At 34.9% G+C, this 18,870-nt stretch overlaps 2 protein-coding genes across 4 annotated transcripts in view; one reads left to right on the top strand and one right to left on the bottom strand.

Annotated features, from left to right (window-relative positions):
- Positions 1-17,229, top strand: part of LOC121854397 (structural maintenance of chromosomes protein 6-like) — a 38,566-nt gene extending 21,337 nt beyond the window's left edge. Inside the window, exons 11-19 of one of the 3 annotated variants that reach the window (XM_042349058.1) lie at positions 4,337-4,468; positions 5,529-5,648; positions 6,131-6,318; positions 9,432-9,597; positions 10,845-10,958; positions 13,478-13,572; positions 14,009-14,150; positions 15,683-15,799; positions 17,108-17,229. In XM_042349058.1, coding sequence (XP_042204992.1) covers positions 4,337-4,468; positions 5,529-5,648; positions 6,131-6,318; positions 9,432-9,597; positions 10,845-10,958; positions 13,478-13,572; positions 14,009-14,150; positions 15,683-15,799; positions 17,108-17,152 — 1,119 coding nt within the window. In that variant the 3' untranslated portion in view covers positions 17,153-17,229. Of the gene's footprint in view, positions 1-4,336; positions 4,469-5,528; positions 5,649-6,130; positions 6,319-9,431; positions 9,598-10,844; positions 10,959-13,477; positions 13,573-14,008; positions 14,151-15,044; positions 15,808-17,107 lie in introns of those variants that run through there. The other 2 variants (XM_042349059.1, XM_042349060.1) reach the window with 2 other exon arrangements.
- A 1,060-nt stretch (positions 17,230-18,289) lies between these two features.
- Positions 18,290-18,870, bottom strand: part of LOC121854308 (kinesin-like protein KIF20B) — a 61,359-nt gene continuing 60,778 nt past the window's right edge. The window contains exon 33 of the mRNA XM_042348895.1: positions 18,290-18,608. Within this exon, the coding sequence (XP_042204829.1) occupies positions 18,537-18,608 (72 nt within the window). The 3' untranslated portion in view covers positions 18,290-18,536. The remainder of the gene's footprint in view (positions 18,609-18,870) is intronic.

Raw genomic sequence — 18,870 nt, 5'->3', positions numbered from 1 at the left:
TTTGGAAGTACATAATGTCTGTGAACAACTCTTTTCTGTGATGAACTTGAACAAGTCTCGGACTTCTGTCTCAACTTACTGATGCACACCTTAATTCAATACTGAAGGTTGCTACAGCTCAGTTGTTAGTGCCAAACTTTGATGCACTGGTCCATACCAAGAGGTGCCAATTATTAGGAAGCAGCAGTAGCAAACAATAAGATTGATCAAGGTAAGTAAACACTTGATTTGTTAGTTTTTAAGGGTTTCGCACGAGCGCAGACTAAATCCATCTTTCTTATTTTGTCGTACTACTCACCTAAGAGGTGATTGCGAAGTGCTCATAATTATGTTACTTGCCCCGTATACTGTGTACTCATATTAAATCTGGCCCGCCTTGGCAAATGAGTTTGACACCCCTGCTCTAGAAACTTCCCTGTGACTGCAGTGGCTAGGGAGATAAGGGGACAGTGTTGTTTTGGTGGCTAGCACTTGTGGTCACTGCGCACTTAGTGGCTTTTTTTTTGCTTGCCTTTGTGTCCAGGATGGCCAGTAATGCATACATTTACTGAACATAATAATTATTTCTTATAAATAATTCATTTAGAATATTTAATTTGCATTATTTTTCATAAAAACGTGCTCGGCAACACACACGCAGTTGGTCGCCAGGCTGTCTGGCTGTCTTTGTGTTTGGTTGAGCAAGAAATGCATAAAATAATTATTGGAATAATAATTCTACAAATAAATACATTTACCTGTACAGGAATAACAGTCATAGCATTATTTTACAGTAATACTACACTACAATACAACTACACTACTTTTAGCAATATTACTTTGATACAACGGGATAAAATGGACAAACAATGAAAATTAAACGAACAAAAGTAGGAACTTACATTCAGGAAGCTTCCCTGTGGCCAAGCATGTGATGTGACACGCAAATAGTCACACCGGAACCTGATAGCCCGCATTGGGCATTCAAACAATGCCGCAAAAAGGCGCGCGTTCTGGAACTTCAACCTGGGTATGCCGGACAGATGTTCCAAAATGTCATCCGAGGCATAGGGGTTATGAGTATTGAGTCATGAATACGAAGCCTCTTGAGTTACTCAATGAGATGTGAGGTGCACATGGCAGTCTTGGACCAGAATATTTTAAAGCAACTTCATATAATTTTACTCATTCCATGGTCTGGCAACATTGATGCTTGACATGTTGCTTTGTTTACTGATTGATTTAGTATGGGTGCTTTTCACTTTATACGGGTAAACCTCTATTTACGTTCTCCTAATCTATGAAAATTCACGTTAATGATGCTGGTATATTAAGATTACAGTACATAGAATATTAAAACACACAAGAGGATAAGAGACAGCATTGTTATCAGTGTTTACACCCATAATGTCAGTTATCCATAGTAAAATTATTGTAAAAAATCTGTATGTTATAATTAATGTTATTTAATGTACAGTAGAAGTAACCACTGATATTAAAGGAAAAGTGATACTGATAGTGGAACGCCAATGTATACAGTGCGTGTGCACTCAAGGAAACATTCATTTATCTTAAGAATATGTACAAAAGATTCGTTATTGTTTATTACTGAATATGTATTTGATTGAATTAATGTTTATATATGTGAAATGAACAATGCAATTCATTAATAATACGTAGAATATTAAAACACACAAGAGGAGACAAGACGGCATTGTTTTCGTGAGTGACGATGGTTCTACATAAGAAACTAAAGAAAATAAAACCCTGGTTGTAGCTGTAGTGAACTTAATTTAAAAAAAATGAATACCTGTATGTATGTTTTAAGTAATGTTATTTAATGTTAATAAATGGAACACTAGAAGTAGCTAACCACTAATGGTAAAGAAATAAGGCGAGACGATTGGGAACGCCAATGTATGAACAGTTAGTGCGTATATGTGAAAACATATCGTCATTTCTCTACATATGAAAGCAACACTTACTTACTGTTCATATATGTTTTAAGTAACATTTACGAATTTAAAACAAAAATTCTACTCACCAGTGGTGGTAAAGTCTAAAACATAAGGACAGCCAATGAATATTGTGCAAGTTTTTACTCAGATGACGAGGTCATCAGGTTCAACTCTGGCTGAAGCTGTAGCTTTCCATAAAACTGTTGCTGAAACTGTTACTGAACCTGAAGTTGATGTTGCTTATGATGCTGAATTTGATGGTGAAGCTGAAGTTGATGGTTTAGGCCTTCGAATAATAAAGCTGTCGAAAGAACCTTGCACAGCTGCTTTCTTTTCTCATTATACATCTTTATGTAGAGGTCATTTGCGTTTATTCAAATTTTAATGCTTTGTTCTGTTAATGGAGCCACTTCAGAAAATATGTTCATTGCTTGCTCCATATAATATCCACAGACCTCTCACCTTTTTCATATCGTTTTAACACATCTAGTTTCTCGGCTAAGCTTATACACTTTCTATTAGCTTTTGAACCAACACTACCATCACTTGCGCTCTTGCTCATGTTGAATAAGGATGCAAAAATTTTGTAAGAAACCTGAGAAAGTTTTTCTCCTGTTTTTGTTCCAGACGCGTGAAAACAAAAGCCCCGCCAAGCTCCAACTGTTGTTTACCACTCATTAGCCAGGCAGCTTCTTTGGGCAAGGCACTTTTCATTATTTTGACAGTAATTTTTTATTTATTATTATACAAATTGGGATTTAGTTATTATTTATATGAAAATGTAATTGTATTTTATTTTTATTATATTTTGGTCATAAATACGAACGAAATAAGGACGTAATTTGAATTGGTCCTAAATTAACTAGGGTTTTAAATATGAAAAGTTGTTGGTCGAACCGTTGTTATCGGAGGCTTTACTGTATTCCCCTATATGCAGTGCAAACAAATTCGCATTAACGGTATTTGTCATCCTGCAAACTCACCAAGTTGAAGGTACGCATCACTCATCTCATTTGTCAGCTGAGGCGTCATCTACCCGAATGCCGCCTCATGGTCATCTGGTGAACTACAGTCCAGCAAATGTTTCTTGTTTACATGTGTGTATGGAGCTCAAGGTTTATCAGTATGGCCTGGATGTTCAGGCAAAATTCCATATATGCCCAATTGTGCCTTTTTTGTCATGCGAGTGAAATATTGCCTATTTCATTGAATTATGCCTATAATGCCTTATTTTAGTGTTTTGTCTGTTATTTGTAAAGAAAAAATTAAAACATTATTTCCCTGCAATTAGTACGATTGTATGGGAGAAAGACTTTTTTTTTTACAATATATGTTTTTTTTTTATTACAATATATGCTTATTCCTGGCTCACTACGCCTGGCGCGTTAGTGGGAGGTATCTCTTGTCATGCTCAGTGAAGCGTCACTAATCCAAGGATTGCCAGATGTCATAATCGCGGGTGACACTGACATGGGTGAAGCGATCAGTTCTCTTTCAAAGACAGAAGTTGGTACACCTGTATAAACAATGCCCAAAACAAAGGCTTCCCTTAAGCAAAAACTTTGTAGTTTAGTTAATTGAATTTGGTGATGTTTTGTCAACAGATGGAAAAGTGCTCTTTTACAAAGTCTCTGAAAAATTTATGAACTATGAGAAGAAGTACTTTGTTTCTCAGCATTTAGAGATATCTAAGCATAAAACAAATTATTCTTGAAAAGATGGTGAAAAGAAGACATGCTTTTTTTCAACATACACAGCAGCTTCCAATCAACAATCTCAGTTTTCAATGGACTTGTGCAAGGTATTCATTGATGCTGGTATTCCTTTGTGGAAGGTAGAAAATAAATCTCTGAAGGAATTTCTAGAGAAATACACAAAGAAAAGTGTACCAGGTGAGGCTACATTAAGAAAGAATGATGTAAACCCTACCTCTGATGGTATGTAGAAAATACTTCATGAAGTGAGTGACAAAATAATTATGATCTCCGTTGACGAGACGAATGGTGGCAAAATTAGACAGGCGCAATGTACAAAATAAAGGTGTCCACTCTGTTGTTAATCAAAAGGTTTAGATATGTATTAAATTTTTGCATTTTATTAATAAATGGTGTTTGCCTTTTTTCGTTTTATGCTGCTTATATTTGAAAAGTTTAGTTCCTATTTTGCTTGCCCTTTAGAAGGATTTTAATTGCCATAACATCCAGGCTCTATTTAGCATTTTATTTTTTATTTTTATTTTATTATTATTTTTTCTTTAGTGAGGACATCACTGAGTTCACATTGTACTCTGTGTTAGGAACTGTGAAGGGCTTTCTCTGTTTTAGTCTCTTGTAGTAGGGAGCATTGCCAGATTAGTTATGTGAATTATAATATTTTATGTGTATTGTTTTATTCCACAGAAAAAGATGGATCAGTTGCGTTTACAGTTAGCTGACCTGCAGAACCAGGAAGAACAGCCACCCCCGGATGTGTCTCAGTTGGAAGACGATATAAAACAACAAGAAGTTGCGCTAATTGAAGCTCAGGCTAGTGTGAGTAATACAAAAAAATTAAACAAAATTTTTTATGTCTGCAAATTTAAAAAAGCTTTTGAAATTAGGTTCAGTGAAGAATTTCAGTGTGTATGGAACCATGGATAAAAGTATTTAGCATTTGGTAGCTTCAAATTTTGGTGAGTTCAGGATGCACTCAATTCTCAAGAACTCCGGAAGTCCACAATGAAAATTTTGGCTTTAATATGCTGTACAGTATTTTCTAAAGATAAGATTAGTCATGTACTAAATTAAATGATAAATCATTATGTGGAAATGAAGTTCTGCAGTTATTGTTGCTAAGATTACTAAAACAATGTTCCAAGTGCACCCTGCTGTTTTATACCTTGTATCAGCATGATACTACCAGTATGTACAAGTATACAGAGGATAATAAATACAGAAATGTCCACTATCTTTTAGGGTTTTGTTCCTTTTAATCACTGTAGATAGTGAAGTAAAAGGTCTATGGTTAAAGGGGTTGGGTTTCTGGCTGACAGGATAACCCCTAACTTATCCTCTAACTTAATTTACACTAAACAAAACTTAAAAAAAAAAGTGTTATGAAGTTGGTAAAGGTTCTTGGCTGACAAGAATAAATATACTGTACAGTAAAACTTTGACTACTGCTAAGCTTCTAGAACCTGTTCTTGCCAAGTGCCTATTGTAAAAAAATAAAATAAATTCAGCACCTAGTCTATCAGTGTCTCCCTGAGCCTTATCATCCTGTTTGAGTTAATCAGTATGCCTTCATGGCTTAGGTACTTACACTGTCACCAGTAATAATTATGTCATCTTCATCAACTCTTAATGTTTCCTCCCATCTACAGAAAATCTACGGAAATGACTTCCAGCCTAAGTGTTTGAGGATGGCTGCTTACAATCAAATAAAAATAATATCAATATGTTTCTTATGAATCTTCCTTCAACAATATTTCCAATGTTTGCTTCATACTTTTGTGTACAGCATAATGCTTCATCTATGTTATGGTCTCGTCAGAATTTTCATGCAGAGTGTTTTGCATCAATTATTATGACAACCACTTTTTTTCTTTTACAGTTAGAAAAATTAAAAGAAGGAGTAACAAGCAGTAAGGATTCTTTCATGCAAATTTCTTCAGCATATGAAGAGCTGAAAAAAGGTGAAAAAAAACTTTTTCAGGAAGCTGAAAACATGAAGGTATGTCCAGTGTAAGTGAAGGTAGTTGTATATTGCCTTGATCGATCCCTAAATGCCCATTCCTAAATGGGGTTCTGACTGCGCATGTTTTTAGTTGGTCATAGGAAAGTACTGTATCTCATTGTGGACCACCCTCCCCCCCCCCTCCCAAATCAGAGGTACTCTTCACTTTTTTAGACAGCGATATCAATGAAGGATTTAAATTAAGTTTAGATATAGTGATGTCAGGAACACTTCTACTGTATATTAGAACCTTATTATACTGACCTCTTAAAGAACTGTACTCTCTAATTAAGGAAAGAAGAATTGTGCTTAGGTATTAATGTAACTTTATCTTGCTAGCTCAAGGTTATCTTTTATAAGAGATTGCACCAGTAGTAAAAAGACATAAAAAATTTTGAAAAGGTTGAGACATACCAGTTTGTCCTTTAATTTTATGCTTTTAGAATTTGGAACTTACATTGGAATGTTTACGTTTTCAGGAGAAGTTAAGTGAAGATGAGGATATTTTGAACAAACTGTCCCATACTGTGGAATTATATAAAGAAAAAGAGAGAGATTTTCAGAAAAATAAAAAGGAGTCTGAGTTGAATCTCGAGAAAACAAGAGAAAAGCTAAGAGAAGAATTACAAAAAGCAGGAAAATTTCAGCCACGGAAAGACACAGTCAGGTCAGGATGCAGCAAACTCTTCTCGGTACTGTACATTATTTTTCTGCCTATAAGAAAGATTCCACTTCTGGATTTGTTACATGTTATTTTTGTTTACTTGTCCAAAATCCAGCATAAGTTTTTTAATTTACACATACAAACAAATCTGAGTTGGTCTCAATGTATTCAAACCAATTTGTACTGTAATGTATTTTTAAGAATATAAACCTTTTTTTTTTTCCCCAGATACAAATTTTAGTGATGCCTCAAAAATACCTTTAAGTATTACTGTGCAGTAAACTTTGCCTGACCCAGACTCGCTTAATCTGGATCCCCTTGCAAACTAGACTGGGATCCAGCACCGGACACATGTATCCCCAACCCGGAAAAACACAACCAAAATCTGATTAATATGGGGGAAAGTTTGTGTAGGTTGGGGCTGCCACTGAGGTGGCACAGGAGGAGACAGTAGACAAAGTGTCACTATGGACAAAATCGAGATTTATCCACAAAAGGATAGGGAAACTGCCTCTGTATCACATGAGAAAGACTGTTACTTAGAATGGCAGTGGCAATATGGTTGATTTTACTAATTAGTAAAACTACCCACTTGTCGCAATATTACATGCACACACCATCCTACATACATATTGTGAAGAAAATAAAAGATATTGTCCTAAGGGCAAACACGTAATGGGAGGAGAGTGCCGAGTGTGGGGGTTGGGGAGCATTGCTAGGGAATCGGCGTCCCAGCTGGTCTTTGTTATTATGGTGAAGCCGAGAGTGTATTAAACTTTCATTTGGCTATTATTTATTGGTTTGGCAATATAGTATAGTATAGTATAGTATTTTTTGTAGTGTATACTGTATATTATTTAAAGAAAACCATGGCTACAGGAGCAAATACACCATTTTTTTTCCAAAATGTTCACCGCTAAAATGGGGGCTGCGTCTTATATACTGTAAAATAATTTTTTTTTTTTTTTTTTTTCATTTAATACATTTGCCAGAAGATACGAACAATTGGCTTTTCTCAGACAGGTGGTCCCCCATATTATTAGTAATACCGCACTACTGTATTATTGATATTTCCTGTATCAATAAAGTCCATGTACAGATTTATGATAATCATTAATGCATATTCGTCCCCCAGTTCGTCCGAACATTTACCACATCCAGGCACCCTCCCCCCCCCCTAATTGTCCGGAACTGCATGGGTTTACTGTATCAACAATACAGAAACCCGCCCAACCAGGGAGGCAAGAGATGAGGGTCGTGATGCGTATAGTGGGGGGTGAAGGAGGGGGTTTTGAGAATTGCAATTAAATGCCAGGTAGCGACGTGTCCTCCTAATAATTACTTAAGTAAATATTAGATGTTTTAATTGCCTGTATGTTGGCCTGGCGAATTGGCTAGGAATTAACATACCTAGGTAGCATTTGCTGACGTCGCATTCAAGCTATATCCCAAAAACTGTTTTTTAGAAAAAAAAACGGCTTTTTTTGTTGTAACACAGTTTCATTCATGCCTGTATCATAGATTATTAGTTTTTTTAATATATTTAGCCAGTCTTTTAGATAAACTAATCTGGATTATTTTACTATAGTAAAGAAATGGAGTCTCTAACTTAAATAGAACTGCATTTGTGTACTCCGGTAGTTTAGACTCAAGGAAAACATCCCCAGCACCCAGAAACATTCTGTGGATGTGGGCTAGTGGTTGTCTGTGCAAGATGTCTAGTTTAGACACTCGGAAGCTTCCCAGTTACCGGAAAAATTTCCAGGGATAAGGAAGTTTTCCGGGTTTGAGAAAGTCGTCTGGTTAGACGGAAATCTCTCATCCCTGGAAGTGCTTTGCACCAATTGTTCCGGCTAAAGGGGATATCACTGTTCAGTATTTTAATTCGGCGACATATGACCGAAGCTGTTGCGTCGCTAGTGATGTAATTACCACAATGCACCCACATCATATCCACTACACATTCACTTCCTCTCGCTTTACACAACGTGTAATGCACATGTTTCTGTTCCTGGTTTAAACTGAATAAGGCCTGATTAGATAAGTCGCCAGATGCGCTATTGAAACCACCCGCTGACTTAACACGTGTTCACTTCCCAAAGAATAAACACAATGATCTTCATTTTTCTTATTTTATTGTCTTAGATGATATTTTCTTTATTTCTAAATCACATTAGAGTAATGAAATTATTTTGCACAACTTAAATAGTTTTTTACATGTAACAGTGGCAACATGCAAAGCCATCTCACAAGACACAGCTGACTGGTGACGTGTGTTATGTTTTGAGGTGAGCATTTCATTGTGATTGAAATCAAAACAGACAACAGTGGCGATGCTTTCTTGTTGGATTCCATTAGTTTTCTTTATTTATTTTTATTATAGAAATTAACAAACTATTTACTTTAACTCACACAAGATAAACTCATACAGATACTGCATGATGTTAATCTCTTGTTACCAAACTATACATTATGTAACAAAAAAGTCCGATATTCTGTCAATTTATCTAGACTAAAAATACTGAACTTTTTTAATACGTACCAAAAAATTTTTGAAATTGAATGAAAATTTTTGATTAATTTTATACTTAAAACCTCCTTTTACCAAACTTGCTGCTCACAAATTATTTTGGTATGGAGAGGTAATACTGTATAGGTGAATTTGACAGGTTAAACACTGCTCATGTTTCCCCCATATATGTTTGGTAGGTATATCAACATTTTTAGATCCAGTTTATGTTGAATTTGAAGCTCACATAATGTGCTAGTACAGTGAGTGTATATCTTTAAAATGATGTTGCTTCTTTGAATATTTTAACTCCTTTACTACAGAGATCCCACTTTTAATATTATATATGACTAACTCCATAAGATTTTACTCGGCACAGAGTGGATCCCATACACAAGTGGTTAATGTATCTGGAAGACGGTGTACAGTTAAATACACACTCCATCTCACTCAAAGATTAGGAATTACAGTATGTAATGTCCTATTGATATCTTAGATATGAATTCTTAGCAGATATCACAAGTGGTTGGATGATGATTCCTTAATATTTTGTCAATGTTCTATGTGTCATTGTCTATTGTAATACTGTATAGATATGTCTCTCCAGGAGTGTCCATGAAGTAAAACGCCAGTACGATGGTCTTCAGGACAGATTAAACAGGGAGATGGCCGCGAATGGTGATCCATTGACGGTAGCAAACCGATATAAAGAAATAAAGCAAAGGTTTATCACGGTGTCGGGTGAAATAGAATCTCACTGCAATTTGATAAAGGTAAGAATGGAATATTTTGTACATTATTTGGTAAGTTGTAACAAGTAGGGGAAACATTAAACAATGGAGAATGGAGTAACAACAGTCAATGAAAGGACAATATGGAGTTACTGAAATATGGGTTGACCACCGAGTAATGTGACAGTGCAAATGTGATCATAATTTTAAAGAACATCTATTGGAAATGAGGTACCTCCTTACTTATTCCCTTGGATTTCACCTTAGATCAGGGGTGGGCAAAATATAACCCACAGGCCACATCCAGCCTGCCAGTTCCAAAAGTGAATAATTTTAATAGCGTATGTTCCAAATAGGTATGGGAGCAGGACGGTCACAACAGCAAAACCTAACCTGCCTACCTTAGTCGTAATCTTGAATAGAACCAAAAAAATTTTTTTTGGTAAACTTGGAGGTAAATCCTGATATTGCTGGTGTTCATAACTATTGGTAAGTGCTAATATGTTATTCCTAAATAATTTCAGTGGCCATAGGTAATCCAAAGTTAAGCAAATTATTTATTTACCAGAACAAGAATAGAATATTATCCCCCCCCCCCCAAGTGAACTTTACATGCCGAACTCTTTATCTCTTGTCGACCAAGTTTACACGTTTTCAAATCAGGCTACAATGAACCAAACAAAACATTAGCTTCATTCAAGAAAGCTGAGCAGAACGCAAGTGCCAACATTAAACCATGATTTCATTTGTAAATTGAAAACTGAGGTATGCAAGGAAGCATATATATATATTCACACTCAGAGATGTAATGACCACTTTCCCCGAGCTTTTGCAGCCAGTTAAGAACTGTTGGTTTACAAGTAAGTATTTAAGGTTTCAACCCCTGACCTGAAACCTCACAAGTCTTTCAGGCAATGGCCAGATCAAATGAGATAAAATCTACAACCCACGTTCACTGACAATTTTCAACTGGATAATGTACCATACTCTGCTAGTTAACACATCAAAGTCCTCCAGCAATTTATATGGCTTGGTAGGGAGTGATATAGCAGTATCGGGCTTACAGATCACTCGATGGTCACCCATAAGTCATAAGAAAATATGGACAAAAGCCATATGCAGTACTTTTGTGTTTGTGTGTGTGTGTGTTTTTAAAATTGTGACTTCAGAATACACTTGTCTTTTGGTAATTATCTTTTTCTTGCAAAACATTTTCCAAAATCTATATAATCTTATAAAAAATTTATATTGTAAACACCTGTATAGCCTATATGCTTGTTTACTTCCAGAAAATAAAAGAGAGTCTTTCACTGAGACTGGAACATTACAAACGCTTCCGGAGGTTGCTGGCCATTATGATAAAGTCAAATTTTAAAATTTCTCTCAGTATTCGCAACCTTCATGTAAGTATTTAAGGTATTTTCTTGTTTCCTAAGTGTTCTTCATGCCCAGAGTTATTAGGACATTTATAAGTTGATATAATAAGAAGGGTGATAAAGGCCAGCACTATACAGTATGTATAAATACTAATGATATCCCTGTTAGCTGGAATAATTGGTGCAGAGCATTTCCGGGGATGAGATTTTTCCGGCTAAAGAGACGACTTTCTCAAACCCGGAAAAATTCCTTATCCCCGGAATCGTTTCCAGTTATTGGAAAAAGTTTCCGAGTGTCTGAACTAGACATCTTGCACAGAATGTTTCTAGGTGCTGGGGATGTTTTCCTTGAGTCTAAACTACCGGAGTCCATAAATGCAGTACAGTACTAATTAAGTTAAACGTTTTTTTTTACTCTTGAGATGCTCTGGTCACCAGAAATACTTAAAAAACAAAAAAAATCTTATGGAATGAACCCCACTTACTGAATACTGTACAGTGGTCTAACCAGATTTGCTATAGGCCTACTGAGAACTAGACACTTTAGTATGTATGCAGGCTGGGGCTGATCAGATGTTGCCACATTCGTCAGGTTTATTTATATATTGACTCAGTATTATATTCTCACATGATTGGCCCCTTATGGTTTATAAAGATTAATATAACATCTTCAGTAATAGAGAAAATATACAATACTGTATGTAATTTGTAATATGACTTGAAAATAAAAGAATAAGCTGTATCAAGGTTATTTGCTCAAGCTGCGTTCGTGTGACAGCTTTCAGTAGACCAGCTCACAACATGGGTCACTAGAACACACTGTATAGTATATGATATGAAAATACCTTCTTAAAAATATTATTTACTACCTTTGAGTGTGATATGATGACTCAGTTTGGCTACTTGTACACTTAGACAACTGATTAATGAATACACCAGGGTATATGCAGATGCATAATACTTAACACTACAATATTACTTATTAAGTGATGATAAATACACTGCAATAGTATTTATTTAGTGATGATAAATACACTACAATAGTATTTATTTAGTGATGATAAATACACTGCAATAGTATTTATTAAGTGATGATAAATACACAACTGTACTGTACTAATTTAAGTGTTGAAGACAGACATTGTGGTAAGCCGATCAGCTGTTTGCTCTTTGTAAACAATGACTCATGGTTTTCAGTGTGGGATTCTTTTTTCAGGAAAACTGATTCTTTCAGGATAATATTTTATCAATCTGGCACCAAATGATCCTAAATTATATGAAAATTATGGTGAAATTGCATAAAGAAGTGTTAAAGGAATCTTGGGGGAGAGAGTACCGGTACCCACCTGTGCTACCCCCCCCCTTCCCCTCTTCTCTGCCACCTGCTCCCAGATAAACACTCGTCTTCCACATACAATATACTTCTACACTTATTTGTTCTTATTTTATCTTTATAGTACTGTGCAGTATACAGTTTTCTCATTATTCATAAGACAAATTCTGTGGTTACTTACATTTAGCACTACAGTAAATAACAATCATCTCGATGACAACAGTGGTTGACAACCAGACTTATAAGTCTGATTTTCAACCCAGAGAGTTCTGTTTCATAATTGTTTTTATTTATGTAATATTCTTTTAATAACCTTGTTATATACACTTAAAGACCTTAGTTGTTGAAGTGCAGTAATAACATAACTGAGTTTCTTTAAACAGTTCAGATAAGTACAGTAGTTTTATCTCCATCCCCTGCCCCCTATATTCGTTTTTTTTTTTTTTTTTTGGACTGGGGTCTGCCCCAATTAGTCTGATTTATCGAGGTTATACTGTATTTAAAAATTAAAAATCTAAATAATATGGGCATGAATGAAGCTGTATACTACAGCAAAGACGTATTTTCCACTCCTATGGAACTGTCGGGGATTAGTGGGTCTCGTGTAACTGACCTGACTCAATATCAGGTGGAGGTAGGGTGGGGAATTAGTGGTCTCATTTTACTGACCTTCTGATGGAATGTCAGGTCATCCTTTCTTGTGTGGGGGATTAGTGGGTCTCATAACCTGAAGATGTCTTTAATAAACTTAATTAGAACTGCATTTACGGACTCTGGTAGTTTAGACCTCAAAATTCCCCATTTTAGTCCGGATCTTTGAGGGTTTACTGTATATTGATGATATAGTCACAGTCATCAGGCTCTGAGGCCATAGCCTTAACTGGTGTTTATAGCCGTAGAAACACAGCTGTGTCCTTCTTTCCACTTATCTTCTAGTGCGTGAAATTATTAGTATTAAGATGTCTTGAAACCCCTGATGATATGAATAAAAGATATCCACTGTAGTGGCTCTTGTTCTGCTGTAGGAAGAAAGCCAAGGGGGGTTCTATGTGGTAGCCATAGCCTTATGATATTAAGTCAGCCATTATGTTTGAAGTTTGTTGTAGTTAAAATAATGCTATATATTTCTTGTTTGATACAGCATTAGTGAATGAATTTGAGATAATGCTAAATGAGAGATCAGTTATATTAACTAATATTTACATTGTTTCAGGGGAGTTTAAATTTTGACCATGACAACAGTAGACTTACACTGAGTGTAGTCAAAATGGGCAGTGAAACAGATGCAGAGGCAATCAACATCTTGATGTAAGTAGCTTAATTTTGTGTACTAATTTCCATTTCACCATTTTTTATTCACCAAAAGTTAAAAAAAAAATATATTTATTTATATTATGCACCTGATCTTCCTTTTGTTATGACAATTATCATTACCACATTTTCTTGGTGGATTGTAGGTCATTATAGGGGGGTTTGAGTGACACTGCAGAACTGATTAGGCTTATTTACATGTACAGTAATATTTCAATGTCACTCGTTTAGTTATTTTAAATTTTGCAGCGCTAAAACCGGCACCAATTAGTCATGAAACTTGGGATTCTACTATATATATACTGCATATTGATTAAAAAAATTTACTATCCAGCTGGATATCATTGTGTAAACATCCACTGTCTGATGCACCTCTTAGTATATTTCAATTTCCAAACATTTACTGTGCTATACATATTGTATAATCCTCCAGGAAAGAGAGCCAGAACAAGAAGCAGACATTAGCAATGATGTCAGGAGGAGAGCGTTCTTTTGCCACAGTCTCATTCATTATTGCACTGTGGGATGTTATAGAATCTCCCATAAGGATCCTAGATGAGTTTGATGTTTTTATGGTAAGTGCAATAGAGTTAGGAAAAATATGGTTTGTTTATAGTGAGACTTGGTGTTCTTTATCTACCAATAATGAATTATGATTGATAAATTTATTCACAGAAAAGAAGTGCTGTTAATCCCTTCGTGTATGGGCTTCCCTCCGAACTGAATAAAATCACCTGCCATTAGCCAATTAAACTAATAAAAATGGCATCCCCATAGTAAAGGAGTTAAGGAGAGCGTCAGGTTGAAAATCCGATGAAAATCAGAAAAATACAAAAATCTTCAGAAAAAATCCTGGGAAAAGCTCTTGCTTATGGCTATATGCGGACTTATTTTTATTGCATAATTCATGGTATTAATGTAGCTATGCATGATTGTTCTACCCCCCTTCATTTAGAGTTCCCTTCTGTTTATGCAGCAAAAGCTGTAGAAAAGTATTTAATAATATTTTGGTGTAAAATAATACCAATCACTTGGTAAAAATCAGTATCTGGCAACTTTCTCAGCTCGCTAGTACAGTAGTAGCAAAGTACAGTAGGTAGATACCAGGTAGCCTCTCGCAGGCCCATAGGAATTCACTAATTGGCAACTCTACTCTCAAGATCACTAAGCCACTCCCCTTTTGCCACTTCATGCATTTGTAATATTGAAGTATTATTATCTGCTTATACTGTTTGATGTAACTAAGTGGCGGAGCTTAATAAGTGATGTCATCGCTAGCCAATCAGCAACGTTGGATGGAATCCAGCGGTCGCAAGTGAGATATTTATATTTATTTTATATATTTAATCAGTGGCTCCGATTAAAATAAAACAAAAATTCTCCATTCCATACATTTATTGTACAACTTTTAATACCATCATAAGCCTTCAAAAATACGTAAATAAAAATTCCATTTTTATTTTCATTAGCGTAGATCCTATGGGAGTGAGGCTACCTGTTATCTACCTACCTTGAGTAGTAGTACCAGAGTCTGAGGCTGTAGTTACACACAAAAGAAGTGAGGGAGAGGTTCGACCGTCTGTTGCTCACGCGCCACCCCATTGGCCTGTATGTCAGAATTAATTTTTCTAATCTTCAAATCTTTAAGGCTCGGCCATTTAAAGGCCGAACCTAATAAAACAAAAACTAAATACTGCAGTAGAATAACATATTGTGCATGGCTGAACATATAGGTTTTCTTTATATTTGGCTTGGTTTATTATTTGCTGATCTATCTTTATAAATATTTTTGAGGAAAAATGGTAAGTAGGAAGAAAATTCATGCACCCAATATAAAAGTGATAATCTGAAATATCTATATGTCACATTCAAGAAGAGTAAATTACCTACAATATACTGTACTTGTATTACAAATTAATTTCAATGTAATTTAGCAAGAAGTTGTGGAGAAGTAGGATTTTGAATATTGATAAGAATTTAAGGGAAAAATCAGATATTAGGGAGAACTGATTCAGGGGTATAGCAACATTGTATCTGGTGTCCTTAATTGCCGACAGGAAATTATAATTTATTGCACAAAATCATTAATGTATTTATCACCACACAGGACATAGTTGCCAGACGGCAGAGTTTGACCATGATGGTCAAAGCGGCCAATACCAAGACCCAGTATATCTACCTGACTCCAATTGAGTTAGACACTACTGGACTTCCAAATATTAATGTAATCAAGTAAATATAACTGGCTTTTTGTATTGAAAAAAAAACAAAAACAAAAACAAATCAGTTGTTGCATTTTTCTGAAATGGTAAAGAATTGATTGTACAGTACAGTCTCTCCTCAACTTAAGACAGTCATTGTCTGTATATTAAAATATTTGACATTATTTTTGAGTCTAGATGTTTGGTCTTAATATCTAACGACGCTTCACGACAACTCCACTGGCACGCTGCCGCATGTGTACAGCATCCACGTCGTATCCCGCTCAGTTTGTGTATTAAAAAGTAGTAAACGTTTTACAATTATTACCTGTACTATGTATTATTTTCTTCGGTTTGACTTACAACCTGGTCATCAGAATGGAACCCCATCATAAGTGGAAGAGAGACTGTATAGTATCTTGAGTGATATCCAACTATGAAAATTTATAAAAAGTTCCTGAACCTAGATATTTGATGTACAGTATTGTAATGTTAGCATGAGAGGGAAGACATAACCTTCCAGTTTCCTCTTTGAACCTACTGACAACTTTGTCCTATACTATATATAACCAGTGTTCCATGCTTCATGACATACTTTGTCAGGTTCACCATACTTTGCTTTATTGAAAATCTCCTTTGTACAGTATTCCCCTTGAGTTTTTTCTCTTTATATTTTGTTCCATCATTATCTTAAGAATGGTAAGTTTTAATCAAATGGCTGGCTAGATTTAAGTCACAATTGTCTGCTTTTTGTACACAAGATTGGAAAATCTAAGAGTTAGCAAATTAATTTTTTACAACCCATTGCATATTTATATCTTACTTTACTGGAAATTTTTTCTTATTTACTCAAATTCTGATGATTCCTACAGAATGTAAATTTATTTAGGATTTAGGCAGTACAGTATTGTATTTATTAGGTAGTGTTTGTGATTAAATGTGCAGATGAACAGGAACTTGAATTTTATATACTGTATACAGGAGGTCCCCGACTTACGAATGGCTGTCGATACAAATGAGGTTAAACTTGAAATTTACAGTATTTTATTTACTAGATGACTTATTTTTCACTTTCCTTTACTGTATTTTGTTATTCTATTTCTTCTTTTGTCTTAAATTAAGTGCCAAAGATGCATATAAGGACATAAGCATGATATAGTGGGATTTTAAATATTCTGGAAGTACAGCATGCACATAGCATGTGTTCCGACTTAAGAATGTCCTCAGGAACAGACACCGTTTGTAACCCGGGGACCCCCTGTATTGAGAGTAGGAGAGGAAAACTGCAGTAGCATTGTTGTTACTATTATCTTTTGTTCTTTTCTTTCCAGGATGCCAGACCCCCAAAGGGCAATGCAGTGACTGCACAAAGCTGAGTCATGATCATTGTAGATTTTTTTTTTATAATTTAGTGACCAGAAATGACCCCCCCCCCAGTCAAATATATATATATATATATATATATATATATATATATATATATATATATATATATATATATATATATATATATATATATATATATATATATATATATATATATATATATATAAATATATATATATATATATATATATATATATATATATATATATATATATATATATATATATATATATATATATATATATACTGTCATTGCTTTGGAAAGACTTTAGTAAATAATCCCCTGAATTTAAGTGTTTTATATTTTCCATATAATGTATTTTCACCAATATGTGCAGCCTTCAAGTCATTGTGCAAACATCTTGCTTTTTCCCTAGTCAAGGCTAGACTTGGAGGTAAGTGCTGTGGATTTTGATCTTCCACCCATATCATTAACAATCTCCATCTCTTTGTTTTGTCATCACAATTGAGTGCATTGGTGAATGGTGTAGATCCTTTTACATGTTTTAAGAATTTTCTGTTTTTCAAAATTGTTTTGATCATTGACCGACTGGAGCCCAATGCTTTACCAATGACTGAGGGTGTTTTGCTCTTTTCACAACATTTAATTTCATCAACTTTCCTTCTAATTGTTTTCCCTTTCTTGGATGCACTACAATCACTTGCATCAGGTTTGTGTTAAAGAGTCATGATTAGGACAGAAAAAGGTAGTTAATAAAGAAAAAAAAAAAGTTTCCACTTGATCACAGATGTCAGGGTAAGGCGTATGGACATTCCCCCAAGTAGCCTGGCTGAGTGATGTATTATTACTCTCCACCAGCTGCTCTGCCATGCCACACAAACTAGTTTTTATATTACTATGCAACAGTTGTTTCTGTTGGATTCTTCAAATGACTAACCCTATAGGACCTCATTCGTATCGGCAGGTGTTCGTATATGAAGTTAATTAACCAAAAGGTGCAATATAGTCAACACATTTGAACTGTGATATTTGTTAGATGTAGTTCATTAAATTTTTAGTGATGGTGTTAAAATGGGTTCATTAGAAAAATTTAAAAGTACAAAAGACCTAAGGAAGTGAGCACTATTCACATACTTGTTACACATTTTGTTCTTACTAACAAAAATGAGCTTTTAAGTATTTTATTAATGTACAGAAAAAATATAACATTGCCTTTACACTTGGCACATCATATACAAAAATACTGATTTAATGAGGGAAAATATTTTAATTGCTATATTTCACACGATCTAAAACTATGGTCAATAATTTGCACTTATATTCATACAAGAAAAGTACCGTACATGTAATACAATTGGATTATGATATGCTTTAAAAGAAAGAAGATAGCCTAAAGAAGGAGATACACAGATTTACTTTTTTTTGTTTCTCAACTGCCGACGTACAATACTGTGGGGACTGTCAACAGCCTCAGGAAGTTCAATCTAAAAGAAAAAATGGAAATACAGTATCACAATAACGTGACACACACAGCGGAGTTTCGATAAATCATGAAATGCAAATTCACAAGTACGTACAGTTACCTCTTTTGTGAAAATTGGCAATACTGTTTGTTTGCATCATTAGAAAGCAAGCAGTATTGGCAGTTACCCCCGCTATAGCAACCAGAATAAGGGTAGTAAATTAGCGGTCATCCTCTATCTTTAAATGCACTCATTCCCTGTATGGTTGTGTAACAAAGAATAC

Source organism: Homarus americanus, unplaced genomic scaffold, assembly GCF_018991925.1.
Source record: "Homarus americanus isolate GMGI-L3 unplaced genomic scaffold, GMGI_Hamer_2.0 scaffold54443, whole genome shotgun sequence".
NCBI classification, from domain to species: domain Eukaryota; kingdom Metazoa; phylum Arthropoda; class Malacostraca; order Decapoda; family Nephropidae; genus Homarus; species Homarus americanus.
Note: the sequence above shows the minus strand (reverse complement) of the source record. Positions and strands in the feature narration are given on the sequence as shown.